At 50.5% G+C, this 13,512-nt stretch overlaps 5 protein-coding genes across 5 annotated transcripts; 3 read left to right on the top strand and 2 right to left on the bottom strand.

The window, feature by feature from the left end:
• Positions 1 to 530: 530 nt before the first annotated feature.
• SNOG_05216 (hypothetical protein) lies at positions 531 to 1,876 on the bottom strand (the record flags this gene model as incomplete). The annotated part of the gene is made up of 3 exons (XM_001795573.1): positions 531 to 591; positions 804 to 1,783; positions 1,841 to 1,876. 3 exons carry the CDS (start codon positions 1,874 to 1,876, stop codon positions 531 to 533), a joined length of 1,077 nt encoding a protein of 358 aa, XP_001795625.1.
• Positions 1,877 to 2,717: 841 nt separating this feature from the next.
• Positions 2,718 to 4,435, top strand: SNOG_05215 (hypothetical protein; the record flags this gene model as incomplete). Its single annotated transcript, XM_001795572.1, has 4 exons — positions 2,718 to 3,010; positions 3,218 to 3,269; positions 3,657 to 4,046; positions 4,100 to 4,435. The coding sequence occupies 4 exons, from the start codon at positions 2,718 to 2,720 to the stop codon at positions 4,433 to 4,435; spliced, it is 1,071 nt and encodes a 356-aa protein (XP_001795624.1).
• Positions 4,436 to 5,686: 1,251 nt separating this feature from the next.
• Positions 5,687 to 6,745, top strand: SNOG_05214 (hypothetical protein; the record flags this gene model as incomplete). The annotated part of the gene is made up of 3 exons (XM_001795571.1): positions 5,687 to 5,776; positions 5,825 to 6,115; positions 6,167 to 6,745. 3 exons carry the CDS (start codon positions 5,687 to 5,689, stop codon positions 6,743 to 6,745), a joined length of 960 nt encoding a protein of 319 aa, XP_001795623.1.
• Positions 6,746 to 10,142: 3,397 nt separating this feature from the next.
• SNOG_05213 (hypothetical protein) lies at positions 10,143 to 12,327 on the top strand (the record flags this gene model as incomplete). Its single annotated transcript, XM_001795570.1, has 3 exons — positions 10,143 to 11,627; positions 11,703 to 11,943; positions 12,095 to 12,327. The coding sequence occupies 3 exons, from the start codon at positions 10,143 to 10,145 to the stop codon at positions 12,325 to 12,327; spliced, it is 1,959 nt and encodes a 652-aa protein (XP_001795622.1).
• A 474-nt stretch (positions 12,328 to 12,801) lies between these two features.
• On the bottom strand, positions 12,802 to 13,328 carry SNOG_05212 (hypothetical protein; the record flags this gene model as incomplete). Its single annotated transcript, XM_001795569.1, has 2 exons — positions 12,802 to 13,140; positions 13,275 to 13,328. 2 exons carry the CDS (start codon positions 13,326 to 13,328, stop codon positions 12,802 to 12,804), a joined length of 393 nt encoding a protein of 130 aa, XP_001795621.1.
• Between the last annotated feature and the right edge of the window lie 184 nt (positions 13,329 to 13,512).

Genomic DNA, 13,512 nt, shown 5'->3' with positions numbered 1-13,512 from the left:
GTTCGTTGTTTGAAGTTGAAATAGACATAGCAGATGATGGCCGATACCTTCTAGACGATAATGGTTTACGACGGTGATAGGTATCGGATACCACCGGGCTCTGTGGATCGTGCGAGCCTAATGTAGGGCGGGTATGGGCAGGGTGAGGCGTGTTAGTTTCAGATGGTTTAACAGCAGTATCTTTACCTGAACTCTGGTCCTGTAAGTCCATTACGATCGACCTGTAAAAAGGTTTTGAGGTGTTCCGCTCAGTATTGATGACCGGCCAATCGTCCTTGGTGATCAAATGAGACAATGACTGTCCTCGGCAATCCTCATATTGTGGACTTAGCCGTAGAGGATTCTTGCTTGAAAAGTATTGCGGGCGGTCGTGTCGAACATCGCCGTCCCATGTTCTTAATCCGGAGATTAGGCCGTCATGCGTTTTGTCATCGGCGCTGCTGTGCTCGACTAGGGCTTCTATAGATTCGGTTTTCGAGTTGTCGCGCAACTCAGTCGGGCCGTCACCAGGAGCGGGATCACTGTTAACATTAGGTGTACTTGATGAAGGTTGCGGATTCGAGGTAGCTGTTTGTGGAGGTGATGGAGCTTCTGGGTAGCCGCTGCGACCACTCCTCTCATCAGTTGATATTCCATGCGATGATGCTTTCCTTGGCGCAATGTTGGACTTATCATCTACACTATTCATGTGTGATTCCAGTGCAGCATCCAACTCGGTGCGGACGGTATGGATCGTGTCAGAAGGAGCAGACCGGGCGTCTACGTCATCGAATCTTCGCCTGTGTGATTTTGTCGATACAGACACATGTCCCGCAGACACTTTGCCTTTCGTTGTGCCGAATTCAATGACGACCTCTGGTCTGATCTTAGCACTGCTGTGCGCCGATGCAAGTCCACTGGGTAAGGAGGGTTTCTTAGTCGATTCTACACTCGGTTGTGTGTCAGTCACTAGATCCTGTTGTGGTGATCCACGGAATATGACACCATCAAGATGACCACGAGCAAGGAAGTACGAGTCGATGAGACTCTGATGATGTGTGGAATGATCACTTCCATCGACTGCACTCGTGAGAGCTTGTTGTAGAGTTTCGATGCTGTCCAGCAAACTTCGCACGTGCTGTACACAAGTCTCGAGAGTTTTTGGGTTGATGCTCGAAGCGATCGCCATGGCCGAGAGAGGAGCAGAAGGGTCCTCGTCCGCAGCTTTGACCTGAACGGTCTCTTCCACAGTTTCTGTGTCTGCATCATCCAGCAGGGTTTGACTACTGCCATCGCTGATGCTGAAGTTCTTGAGCGACTCCTCGTACTTCTTAGCCGACTTCTTTTTGAGTTCGATCAGCTCCTGAATTTGAGCCTTTGCCTCAGCCTCAGCTTTGCGATCGAGCTTCTTAGTTGCGACGTGGTGTGCGACAGATAGCACACCCAGTAGGAGTGTCAAAGTATCTTTTAGCTTGTCGATGTGGCTTCGCAGAAGTTCGATCTTGGTGTCTCGGAAAGGAAGCATCAGCCGTCCGAAAGTGTTCTTCTTGCTCTTTTTGAGCGTTGCATCGATCTCGGCAAACACATCAGAACACTCCTTCATTGTCTCGTCCGCCGTTTTGAGAGCACCCTTGGAAATCAAAGTCTTCGTTTCATCACTCTTGAAAACATTGCCCAGCTCTTCAATAACAAAGCTAGTTAGCCGAATCTCCGTTGCGATATCCTTGATCCTGCGATCCGCCGTTGCCACTCCATCAACGTACTGATAGAGTGTATGTGAGAGTTTGAGCCCCGCACCAGCGACCTGGAGCGTGTCAGTAAGAGGTATAGGACGAATTATCATGTGTGCAGAGCCTTATACCTGGACGACACTCGCGATTAGCCCGATCTCTGCCATAGTGAGTAGCCAACATCTGTCGATTCACCAGTGTGATATCGTGCGCTCAGCGAAGAGCCGTGCTGGGAAGGGATATCATGCGTGTCCTTACGCAGCGTTTGAACGTATATATTGCATTGCGGCTTGTTGCACAGTGTCAACCTAGCGAGGCGAAGTCGCGAAACCCGAGGCGGCTGAAGCGAAGCTGACATGATGTGTGGGGTCCAAAACACCCTCTGTTCTCGAACGCTCTTCTCGCTCCTGGTGCATGTGTGCGCAATATCTCATCGCGATATAGCATTTGTCGTAGCCTATCATCAGAAACTGGTCACATCGGATGCTATTGTGGCTGGGATGCGGATCGCTGGACCCTCGAAACAGGTTCGCAGGCATTTCAGGGTTCTTTCGATGGACTAGAACCGGCGTGCGACGATCGCATTGTGCAGGTGCCAATTACTGTAAAGCCGGCTCTCCTTGCGCATGCCGACGCCAGAATTTCTTTGGCCGGAACGTTCAGCGACAGACTAGTTCGTCACTACGCTAAGAGGGAGTGGGACAAAACCTGACAGCTCAGAACCGCACCGACGCAATCGAGCGTTCGACATCCCTGCCTCTCACCCGCCACATGCTCGACCGGTGGGTGATCGTCAAGATGTGAGTTTGTGATTGGACGCGCCACTCAGCCGGCGCCACAATTACCAGAATGATATCATGGTTGCCGGCCTGGCTGAGGGGCCCTGCTTAAGCCTTTACTCCCCCATATGCTCCTAGAACAGTAGAACGACTGTCGAAATATTTTGCTCCATCCGATTTATTCTACACAAGGCGCAACATTGCGCATCTGTCCCAAGTACACACCAACATGGAACAAGACCCTAGACCCGCCAACAAACTTCGAAAGCGCAGCAAAAGCCGTGACAGGCAAGGCGTTACCATGTCCGGCGGACTAAGTGGTCACCCAGCGAACACTTTGCAACCAATGACATCTGCAAACAACACGACGTCTGCTGAAGAGAGGAAGAAATCGAAATTCCGTCTCTCAAACCCCTTCCACTCGAAAGAGAAAGACAGGGACAACATGAGGAAAGATACCATCGAGCCGCCCAAGGAGCACAACCCCAAGAGAGACACAGTTGACACCAACTTTGACTCAGCGTACGGCAGCAGCGAACCGAGCAGTAGCGCCAATCCAAGTTTCGCAAGCAATGCGAATCGTGCTTCTCTCGGTGAACCGTGGAACCCTCCCGTGCAGTCTTCACAGGCGCCTGCAGCTATTAGAACACCACCGCCTCAGCAGAATACCCTCGCTCCACCTCCGGCGCACTCTTTACAAAACCGATCTAGTCATGAGAATATCTCAAGAGACACATACCGCGATGCTGGCACTGGAAACATTGTTACCACCACAACTACTGTATGTTAGCTCTGAGCAGTCTGTGTGCGGCCTCCACTGACACTCTCTTCATAGACAACGACCACCACTACTACGACCACTGGCCCGGGTGGAAGTACAACTGTGGAGCAGCCTGTCAATAATGGCGCGTCTCAGGGAGATGGAAGCATAACCAATACTTCTGGACCAAGTCCACCATCACCAATGCCTCCTCTTCCACCTAGCGAGAACCCAGTGCCCGGTCTCACTCCGCCAGGTCTCACTCCGCAGACCTCATACAACGACGGCACCCCGCCAATACCGGCGACCCATGTCAATCATATCAATAACGTCAACCAAGGTCAACATCAGAACCAGCCTCCGCCGCATATCACGATTCCAGAGAACTCCTCACCTCCTATACCACAGAGAAACAATATCAGGAACCGCTTGGAGTTGGACTCTGTCTCGCCCGCCGTACAGCGACCGAACCCCATGGACACACCTGTGAGCCCGATTACTCCAGGTAGTCCCTCGAACAAGGCAAACTTCTCGTATCCATCGAGAGCGCCTCCTCCGGGCGTCCCACGACAGATCCCCGGCCAACTACAACCTGGACAGATGCAAGCTGGACATCAACAACCAACTCCGCAGCAATGGGGAGAGGCGTGGAGTACTCAGCAGCACAATGGTTACGATACTGACGCGAGCCGTCCTATTCCTTTTAGAGCGGGTCATACTCCCCAGCCACCGCCTCAGGGTGTGCCTCAGAAGCAGGCAACTTTGGCTAGCTTGAAGGCAGCAGCCCACGGTATCCATGTAAGTTCAGCCTGCGCAAGATATGTTTGTAGACCAACTGACGATCTTCGTAGGGAGCTGGAGAGGCCCTGCGTGGAACTTTCAATAACACTGTCGACCGCCGTTTCGCTCCCGCAGACTCCGCTGTCCACGCGAAGAACCAAGCTGTAATCGAAGCTGGCCGATCCGAAATCGAGTCACAAAACTTCGCATCTCGACCGCGACCACCCGCAGCCGATGCGCCTCCGGTACCGCCGATTCCTGGGAAGCAGCCATATTCTGGCCCCGCAATATCTGGATCACAACTTGAAAGCGGTGGACGAGGTGCAGGGAAACTGAGTGGCTTCATGAAGAAGATGAAGGACGGCCCGATGGCGTCGAACCGGGACGGAACTGTCGGGACGCAATAGACAATAGAGTTTGGATATACCTACTGAGGGAACCAAGGTGTTGATATATCATTGTGATCGACACCATTCCGCTGCCAAGATCTTTTATTTCGCACACGAAGACCCTTTGACTGGCGCAACTGATTAAGACTTTCTGGTGCGAGAACATCCCTAATTCCCTAGTCATTGAGGGCAAAAGTGGTACGTTGTGTCGTGAGGGAGCTTCTCGGATGTACTTTGAGTAATTATGAATCCATGTCCGATCCTGGACAACTTCGGCAGTCCCCACAACCATGGCGAACAGCATGTGAATGGAAACGTGATTGCATCTGGTGGTTTGACAGTGGTTGGCCATCCGGTGCAAGCTGACATAGCGTCGCTTAGCGCTGTCAAGTTTCGAGGCGCCGCATCGTTCTCGTCTCCATCACTCTCCACCACACATCGACAAAAGATCCCCATCCGCGTCGCGGGACGGCCTTGTTTCGCGGAAACGACGGTTAACGATTGAAGGGTCGGGGATTTCTTGCCGCCCGCAGATGGGCGCGCGCATCGTCTGTTTTAAGACTTGAAACACCATCCCCACTCGCGTTTCAAGCGCTGTGAGCCAATCGCTACGCGACAGTCACACCTTGACCAGACTTCGCTAGAGCGCCTCAATGCCCAAGGAGCCAGGATTAGACTGCTGTTCTGTGGGCGGGAAAGCAGGTCTAGTCACCAATTGTTGTGTTGTCCATGTTGACAGACGCGGTGCTAAACTCTTTTGAGGCGCCCGTCTCGTGTTTCATACCAAAGGTAGTACGGGCGCAAGGTTAACGACCGAGTAATTTGAGCCACTGGATGCTGTGGAAGTGAAGGGACCCTGCGCGTTGAGCCCGATCTGGTTCTATTGACTTCTTCGCGACAACGGCAGGTTGGTCTAGGCGAGACACCGGGGAGATTTTGTTCCTCAGGTTCCCCGTTCACCTCGACCTTTCCTCCTTCACCACAGTTCTCTATTGTTCTTTTCTGTTGCTATTGTTGAGCGAGCAGCAAGCTGCCTACAGCGTGGATCGCTCTCCTCACCTCTTAACTTCTTACACCTTACTTTCTAACTCACAATCTATCTCGATCTTTTTGATCACCCTTGCTCGACGCGACTTTGAACTGCTGGACAGCTCAGCTATAAATCTACACCATCCTTAGCAGTCCCAGCGACCTCTGTCAATCTTTACACATTCGAAATGGCGCTTCTTTCAGCCGAGCACCTGGCTGGACCAGGCTACATTATCCTCAATGTCATGCGCGGCTCTGAACATCATCGCCTTGGCTTCAGTCGTTGCCAGCAGCGTTGTCATGCTTGTCAAGACCTTCATCATCTCCAAGGTAGGTTCGCTCAATCCGGAATGTAGGCAGGAGGCTTACAATTAGCAGTTCTTCTTCTTCGACGCCTGCAGTCACGTCATCACAGCCATCGCTGGTCTCTTCCTCATCATTTCAGAATGCTCGCTCTTCCGCAACTTCTTCGCTCGCAATTGGCCTCTTCTTAGCCCGGCTCATGGTTTCGTTACCTTGGGTTGCGCTATGATGGCCATTGGACTCAACCTGCTCGGAAACATGAACAAGCAAGCCACGAGCCAGGAGTCCCTGGGTATGCCATTCTGGCGCCTACTTGTTGCCTCAGGCATCTTGTGCATCGTCATTGGCTTCTTCAACCTTGTTGCTGTAAGTGATCCTTCACCATTTCTTTCTGGGCATAAGCTAATTCACATCCAGAGCTTCGTCTTCCGCGATAAGGCCCGCCACATCACTGCCCGCGCCGTCCGCGCTCGCGGTGCCATGACACTCTCCGAATGCGACGTCGAATCGCAATACGACCCCAAGCATAAGGCCTTCACCATCAACTCCCACCGCACCGGCAGCACACGCAGCAACATCGGCTGCACGCCTTCCATGCGCATGGGCACTCCCCCCATCGACTGCGGCTCTCCCCAACTCGCCTCACCCACCGAGCAGAACAATCCCAACCGCCTCTCCCAATTCAACTTCAACCCAGTCAATGCATTCCGTACCGCCCGCCAGTCGTTCCTTCCCAGCTACCACAGCACATCTCCCACCAAGCCTTGGGCTAACCGACCCGCTTCGTCCATCTACTCCCGCACCACCTCTGGCGAGACCCAGAAGAAGCGCTTCTGGCAGCGCAAGCACCAGCAAGAAGACGAGGAGATTCCACGCGTCCCTGAGATCTCGTATCCGTTGAATGTCAACCCGCAGTTCGCGCATCTTGTTAAGCCTAACCTTGCGCATCACCCGAGTGTGCGTAGGGGCGAGGACCCGGACTTTAACAAGATCTGAGTGTGGAGAGCGATGGGTTGTGGAAGATGAGAAGAGCTTTTATGATACCACTTTTTCCTTTTTGTTATCTGCGGCATTGTTTGGGATGGGTGGTGCATGGCGTTGTGGAAAATAAGTTATTTGATACCAAGGACGGTCTTAGCTGTGAATACGAGGTTGGATGATCGACTCTCTGCTTTATGTAATGGATCTACTCGAAATTATGGTGTATATGTTTACAACCAATTGTTGATGAGAGTCTAATCGATTTGCTTGCTCAACTGTAAATCATCGACGCGAGAACTTGGATTGATCAAAGCAATACAAAATCACCCCCCTCTTGGCATTTACCTCGCTTACAGCCTTCGCAAAGGTGCCGCTCATGTTCTGGGCCTTTCATTCGTCCGTAATATGGTGGCACCACACTCACCCCTGCCCATTTCTTGATCCTATATGCAACCCGATCGATATACGATTCTTCGTCCAGCACGAACATCCCTAAGCATCTGCAGGATCTGCATCTCTGGTTATATACAACTGCACTGTACCCATTGCCACCATATCCTCTTATCTCAATAGAGACCTTCCCACTGCCCCAGAATTGTCTTTCACAGCCATTGTTATCGCACGTGAAGCTGCCCGTGACGTGGGTGTGCCATTCGTGACGAAAGGTATCGTCGTCACTGTCTTCGTGGAATCTTATTGAGGTTATCTCTGGCGAGACTGCTTCTGCAATATTTGCATGGAGTGCTGGAAACATGAAATGCTCTCTCATTTCTGGTGTAGATTTAGGGGCGTCTGTCTTTGCTCTCTTTGGTAGTGTGGTAATCATGAATGGATTTGCTGAGACAAGAGTTTGGGGGTGACGTTGGGTGGCAGGCGTAGGCATATTGACGATCGAGCACCTGGCCATAGCGTAGCTTAACGCGGCCTCATCGCGTGACGAGTCCCACGAAGCGTCCGGAGCGTCCTCTGAACATTCTTGGTAGCGTTGAAAATTCCATTTGTGTCTTTTCAGTGCTTTGTTACTGCCGAGAAAGCAGTCGCAAAGCTGGCAGTAGAAACTCTTCTTGTGCACAGGTGAGGCCTGTTCGTGCGTTTCGAGTGCATCCTTGCTGCCAAAATAGCGATTGCATATCCAGCAATGTATGGTTTTGACGTGTATAGGCGAGGTTTGTTGGTGTTGTTCGAATGCTTCCTTATTGCCGAAATAACGATCGCAGAGGGTGCATGAGTAGTTCATCGTAGAGATAGTTACAATTTTTCTGTTCGTTTGAACACAAGTCGTGACGGTAAATACAGATATTGGAAGTACTAAGCCGAGTCCTTGAACGATACATGGAATGACGTTGCTTCCAAGTTGTGCAACTTGAAGCTTCTCCTCTGCCCAATGGTGCAAGAACACATGGTGAGATACGTCCCACAACATACCAAATGAAGTGTATCAGCCATCTTAGGGGTGCGGGGTAAAGGTCGCACGCTGGTTAGACCTTGCAGAAGATCAGTTGTGCAGTAGGCCCCATACATTCCGGGGATCAGCTGTCCGACTCCTCTCTCATTTGCACTGGTTTCGCATCAATCTGTTCAAAGGATACAAACGCTGGGACCTGTAAGACAACGATTTTGTGCGAAAGTAGCTGCTTTAAATACAGGACTACCGAGCTTCTTGCGCGACATGGTAAATGTATGGTAACAACCGGATGAAAATAAACAGAAGCGAGAATCAGCCATTGATAGTAAAGCGAATCATGCACGTGTGCGGCGCGGTAATGCCAACATCACGCCACTGATGCAATCTTGATCTCCCAATACCCTGTCTCCTTAGTATTATGGTCACCAAAACGCTCGACTCGCCCATCATGCATCGTGTGGTTATGAGAGCTGATTATATGAAAGCATCATCAAATGAAACGATGAAAAGCGAGCTAAGACCGGAAAATTTCGAGATGCAGTTACTGTTAATATTGTAAGAGAAGTACCTCTCAGGAATTATCTGGATTGCATTTCTACTGAACAGCTTAGTACGCTGAAGCATCGTCATTACGCATGCAGCATGTTTGGTGCTTACTGGCCCCTGATAGCGGGGTATCTTGCTGGAATGTGACACTGTACAGATAGTTGCAGTCTTCATGGAGGCAAGATGTGCGAACGTCGAATGTTCGCGGCTGCCTGGGTGAAGTAAAAATTCCAATTGTAGGATTTCACCGGGGAAAGCAAAATCTATGGCAAAATGGGTCGCGCTACCATTGCGTAACTTACATGTGCTAGTAGCTCACAGACATCGCAATGTACATGCCTCACAGTTACCGGAACGCGAGCTACGCGAGGCAATCACGTATAAGTGAGGAATATTCCAGTGCTTAGCCTATCTCTGAGCCGAACAAGACTAGTCAGTCTAAGACACTCCCACTCAATGGTTTCTTCGTGCCAGATGATCCCCATGATCGTGGGAGTAGGAATGTAAGCACGCTTCTGTATACTGATGGTTGGCTCTTCTGAGTAGAGTAATTCCGAAACGTCAGCGCCGCGTGTGTAACAGAAGGACTAATGCAGACACAAAGCTACTAGGATTAGGATGCATACCTGTTGGACTGATGTTATGTATCTCCCTAAGTGCACTTTACCGAGGTATCAATCGTCCGCCATCAACATTATGCTCGATCATAACATCTTGCTTGAGTCTGCATGCTAGTAATAGTAGGAATATGTTTGGATTGTCCACGATGCTGCTTGAGGACCGAGCTCTACGTCCTAGCTCTTGTTTGTTGAATATGCAAGGTAGATCTCATATCCGGTGCCACGTCAACAATGATCACCGCGTCTGCACGGCACTGGTGGGTGTGACAGTTGACAGCTTCCACCTATGTCGAAGACCTGAGCCACTTCACATTCCTACACAACGTGCTTTTCCTCCATACTTGCCGAAACAATCGTCAATTCCCTCCTCCTCGCTAGCCGCGGATAACGTATACCTTTCTTTTTCACACACATACAGCGAGCATATCGCGTACCATTGTCACGATACGCAATGGTTGTCAAGTCATTCGATAATCGTGTACTCGATGAGCTTTGCTCAAAGGATCAACTAGATCTTCTCGACTCAGTAGATCGTCTTCGCTCCCAAGGCATCGATCATTACGTTTCGCTACCACAAATTATTGTTTGCGGAGATCAATCATCCGGAAAAAGCTCTGTTCTTGAAGCTATCTCGGGCGTCTCCTTTCCTGTGAAGAGTAACCTATGTACTCGATTTCCGACTGAACTGGTCCTTCGAAAAACCCCGCACGTTGGCGTTAGCGTGTCCATCGTTCCGGACCATTCTCACAACGAAACTGAGCGTGCATCTCTCAGCAATTTTCGCGAGACTCTCGAAGGCTTCCAAGAGCTTCCAGACTTGATCGAAAATGCCAAAAAAGCAATGGCTATTGGCAGCTTTGGTCGAGCGTTTTCTAAAGATCTTTTGCGCATCGAAATCTCTGGTCCTGACCGTCCTCACCTTACGATCGTGGACTTGCCTGGTCTCATTCACTCTGAGACGAAGCAACAATCTGAGGCCGATATCGATTTGGTGCAAGACGTAGTCAAGTCGTATATGAAGGAACCCAGGAGTATTATACTCGCAGTTGTGTCGGCAAAGAACGACTACGCCAACCAGATTGTGCTCAAACTGGCTCGAGCTGCTGATAGAGCTGGGAATCGTACGCTCGGTGTCATCACAAAGCCTGACACGTTGATTCCAGGATCTGACAGTGAGGTCATGTACATGTCGCTCGCCCAGAATCTCGACGTAGAGTTTCGTCTTGGATGGCATGTTCTCAAAAACATGGATTCAGAGACCGGAGCCTGGTCACTAGCCAGGCGTGACGGAGATGAGAGACGATTCTTCACAGAAGGCGTATGGCGGACACTTCCCGAATCAATCCTCGGCATTGCGCCGTTGAGAGAGCGTTTGAGTAAACTACTTCTGGACCAGATTGCTGCGGAACTTCCTAGCCTTATAGAAGAGATCGAAACCAAGTCGACTACCTGCCGCACGCAACTTCAGATACTCGGTTTACCCCGAGCCAGCGTCGAAGAACAACGCCTTTATCTGCTCACACTCAGTCAGAACTTCCAGTCACTGACCAAAGCCGCTGTCGATGGAACATACAACGATGACTTCTTTGAAGACGCCAAGACTGGCGCTGGCTATCAGAAACGAATTCGTGCTGTCGTACAGAATCTCAACCAGTCGTTCGCCGAAATCATGGCACGCGAAGGTCACTACTACGACATTACCGATTCGTCGAATGGTAATTCTGTGCAAAATGTCAGTCGAAAGGTCAAGGTCTTATCACGCGCCCACTATCTCAACCGTATTGAAGCTCTGATGAAGCGGACCCGGGGTCGTGAACTTCCCGGCACGTTCAACCCAATGATAGTGGCCGACCTCTTTCTCGAGCAATCACATCCCTGGGAAGCCCTTGCTAGACATCATATCGAGCAGGTAGCCAATTCGGTGATAGAGTTCTTAAAACATCTCGTTTCCCACATTGCGGACTCTTCGACAAGCGGCGCGCTGTTCCAGAAATTGGTCGAACCTGCGCTCAAGGACGTCGTCGGATTTGCCAGGCGCAAGACGGCGGATCTCCTTGCCCAACATCAGAAAGGGCATCCAATTACGTATAACCATTACTTCACGGAGACCATGCAGAATGTCAAGAAAGAAAGGAGTAGGGTAGAGCTCACACGTATCATTAAGGATGTCTTCAGTGTGACCTCACTGGCTCCTAATACTGAAGAACCACAGTTCACAACAATGGACTACCGTCCGCTGTTGGAGGCACTCATGGAGCACAACAACCCTGATATGAATTCCTATGCTTGCTCCGAGGCCTTGAACTGCATGCAAGCTTACTACAAGGTTCGTAGTTGCCAAGACAAGTCTTCCACAGCTCGTTGCTGCATGGTTTTGCTGAGATACGTTCTGACTGGTTAGGTTGCCTTCAAACGCTTCATCGACGACATCGCTGTCGAAGTCGTCGAAACCAATCTCATCGCGCAGCTGGGCGACATCCTGTCCCCGATCAAAGTCACGCAACTTGCCGCTGACGTAGTAACGAGCGTTGCAGGCGAGTCTGATGAGGGCCGTGCAAAACGTAGGCAGTTGAATAACCAGCTGGATGTGCTGATTCAGGGGCTAGAAACCTGCAAGAAGTTTGTGGTGGTGACATTGCACGGTATGTTCCCTATGCATCAATTCATTCGGCGTCATGAGTTTTGTAACAGAAGCTAATCTGTGGCTGTAAACAGATACATGTGATGTGGCAATTCTCTCACGACAACTTGGAACTTCTCTCTTGGACTCGTCGACACCTTCCCCTCGAACAGATTCAGATGAACTCATCACGAGAGATGAGTTAGAGGGATTTGATGAGACGGCTTTCACTGAAGCGCCAGAGCCAATTTCAGAGCCAGAGCCAGAGTCAGCGCCAGAGCCAGCGCCACCGGTCGAAGAGGACTATATTGATGAGGCGGTTGCTGAGCCCAAAGATGATAGCTGGGATGCGCTGTTTTCGCCAAGATCCGCGAAGAAGTCAAAGAAGTATAAAAGGGGTCCATAATCTTTCCAACTTTTCTTTAATATATCGAGCATGAACGTGCGTCCCTTGGTGTCACTCATGGTTTTTTTTCGATATGACTCTTGATCTGGGGCTCTAAAGTGATACTTAATCATGCAAAAACTGCTCAATACTATGGTGTTGTGCGATCTAGATTCGAGCGGAGGCACCAATGCAATTCTGGCACACATACATCTCACTGTCGGGAAACGCTGCTAATACTGCACCTTTCAAGACCTTCCCATGCTATAGTGCGTCAGACTTTTTTTTTAAGGACCTTGAGATCCTCGATGAGCAGGCTTTATGTCCTGTATATTACATTATTAGAGTGTAATAAGTTATAATTCTTGAATCGCTACTTAGCAGAGCATAAGATTCTTTGGGATAATATCAAGAGTGTATTTAATTCTGACTACTTTCTCGGTGATGAGGTCAGTCTGTGAGGCAGGAAGTTCAACATCTAAATACCGCTAGTGGCTATCCATCCTCGTCTGAGGAAAGGTCCGAAATCTCGGACTCCTCGTCCGACACTTCGTCCTCGATAGCCTCGCCGTCATCGTCCCACTCCGCACTCTCACTCAATCTGACATTTCTGCCAGTCAAGACATCGAACGCTCGCATTTCAATACTCGGAAGCGCATGCGTCAATATCCTCACTATTTTTGGGGCCGCCATCTGTGCTACAAGAACTTGCGCCTGCTTCTCCATATCCGCTTTCAGTTGAGGGAACCCCAATGGGGAGGAACCGCAACATGTGGCGTGCGCTGCCGAGGTGGTTAGGGGTGACTCGTTGGATAGACTGAGGTTGACGAGCACCTCGTTCAAACGTAGATTGGTGCTATGTTGTCGGGGTTTTAGAACAACGGCACAGATACTACGCATGCGCAGTCGCAAACGTCGTAGTGTAGTAAGAAGAGCGGCGATACTCGTGCAGACATGGAATCCTTCACCGTGCTCTTGGGTTTGCCCTGCAGATTCTGCAACACTGACACTTGAAGAACCATTGCAGGATGCCTGCTTTGAGTTAAGGATCTCCAGGAAGTCTCCATGTCACTGGCCGGACACGTGGAGCCCAGAGTGTCAGCGGAGGAGCCAGATAAGGGCCCGCCCCTGAAGATGCGCAGGCCTTGTGGCCCTTCTACTACGAATCTTCAGGGAAAATCACGGCGCCTGAGGCGAGCAAATGTG

Source organism: Parastagonospora nodorum, assembly GCF_000146915.1.
Source record: "Parastagonospora nodorum SN15 chromosome Unknown scaffold_7, whole genome shotgun sequence".
In the NCBI taxonomy this organism is placed as follows: domain Eukaryota; kingdom Fungi; phylum Ascomycota; class Dothideomycetes; order Pleosporales; family Phaeosphaeriaceae; genus Parastagonospora; species Parastagonospora nodorum.
This window is presented reverse-complemented; position numbering and strand designations above follow the sequence as displayed.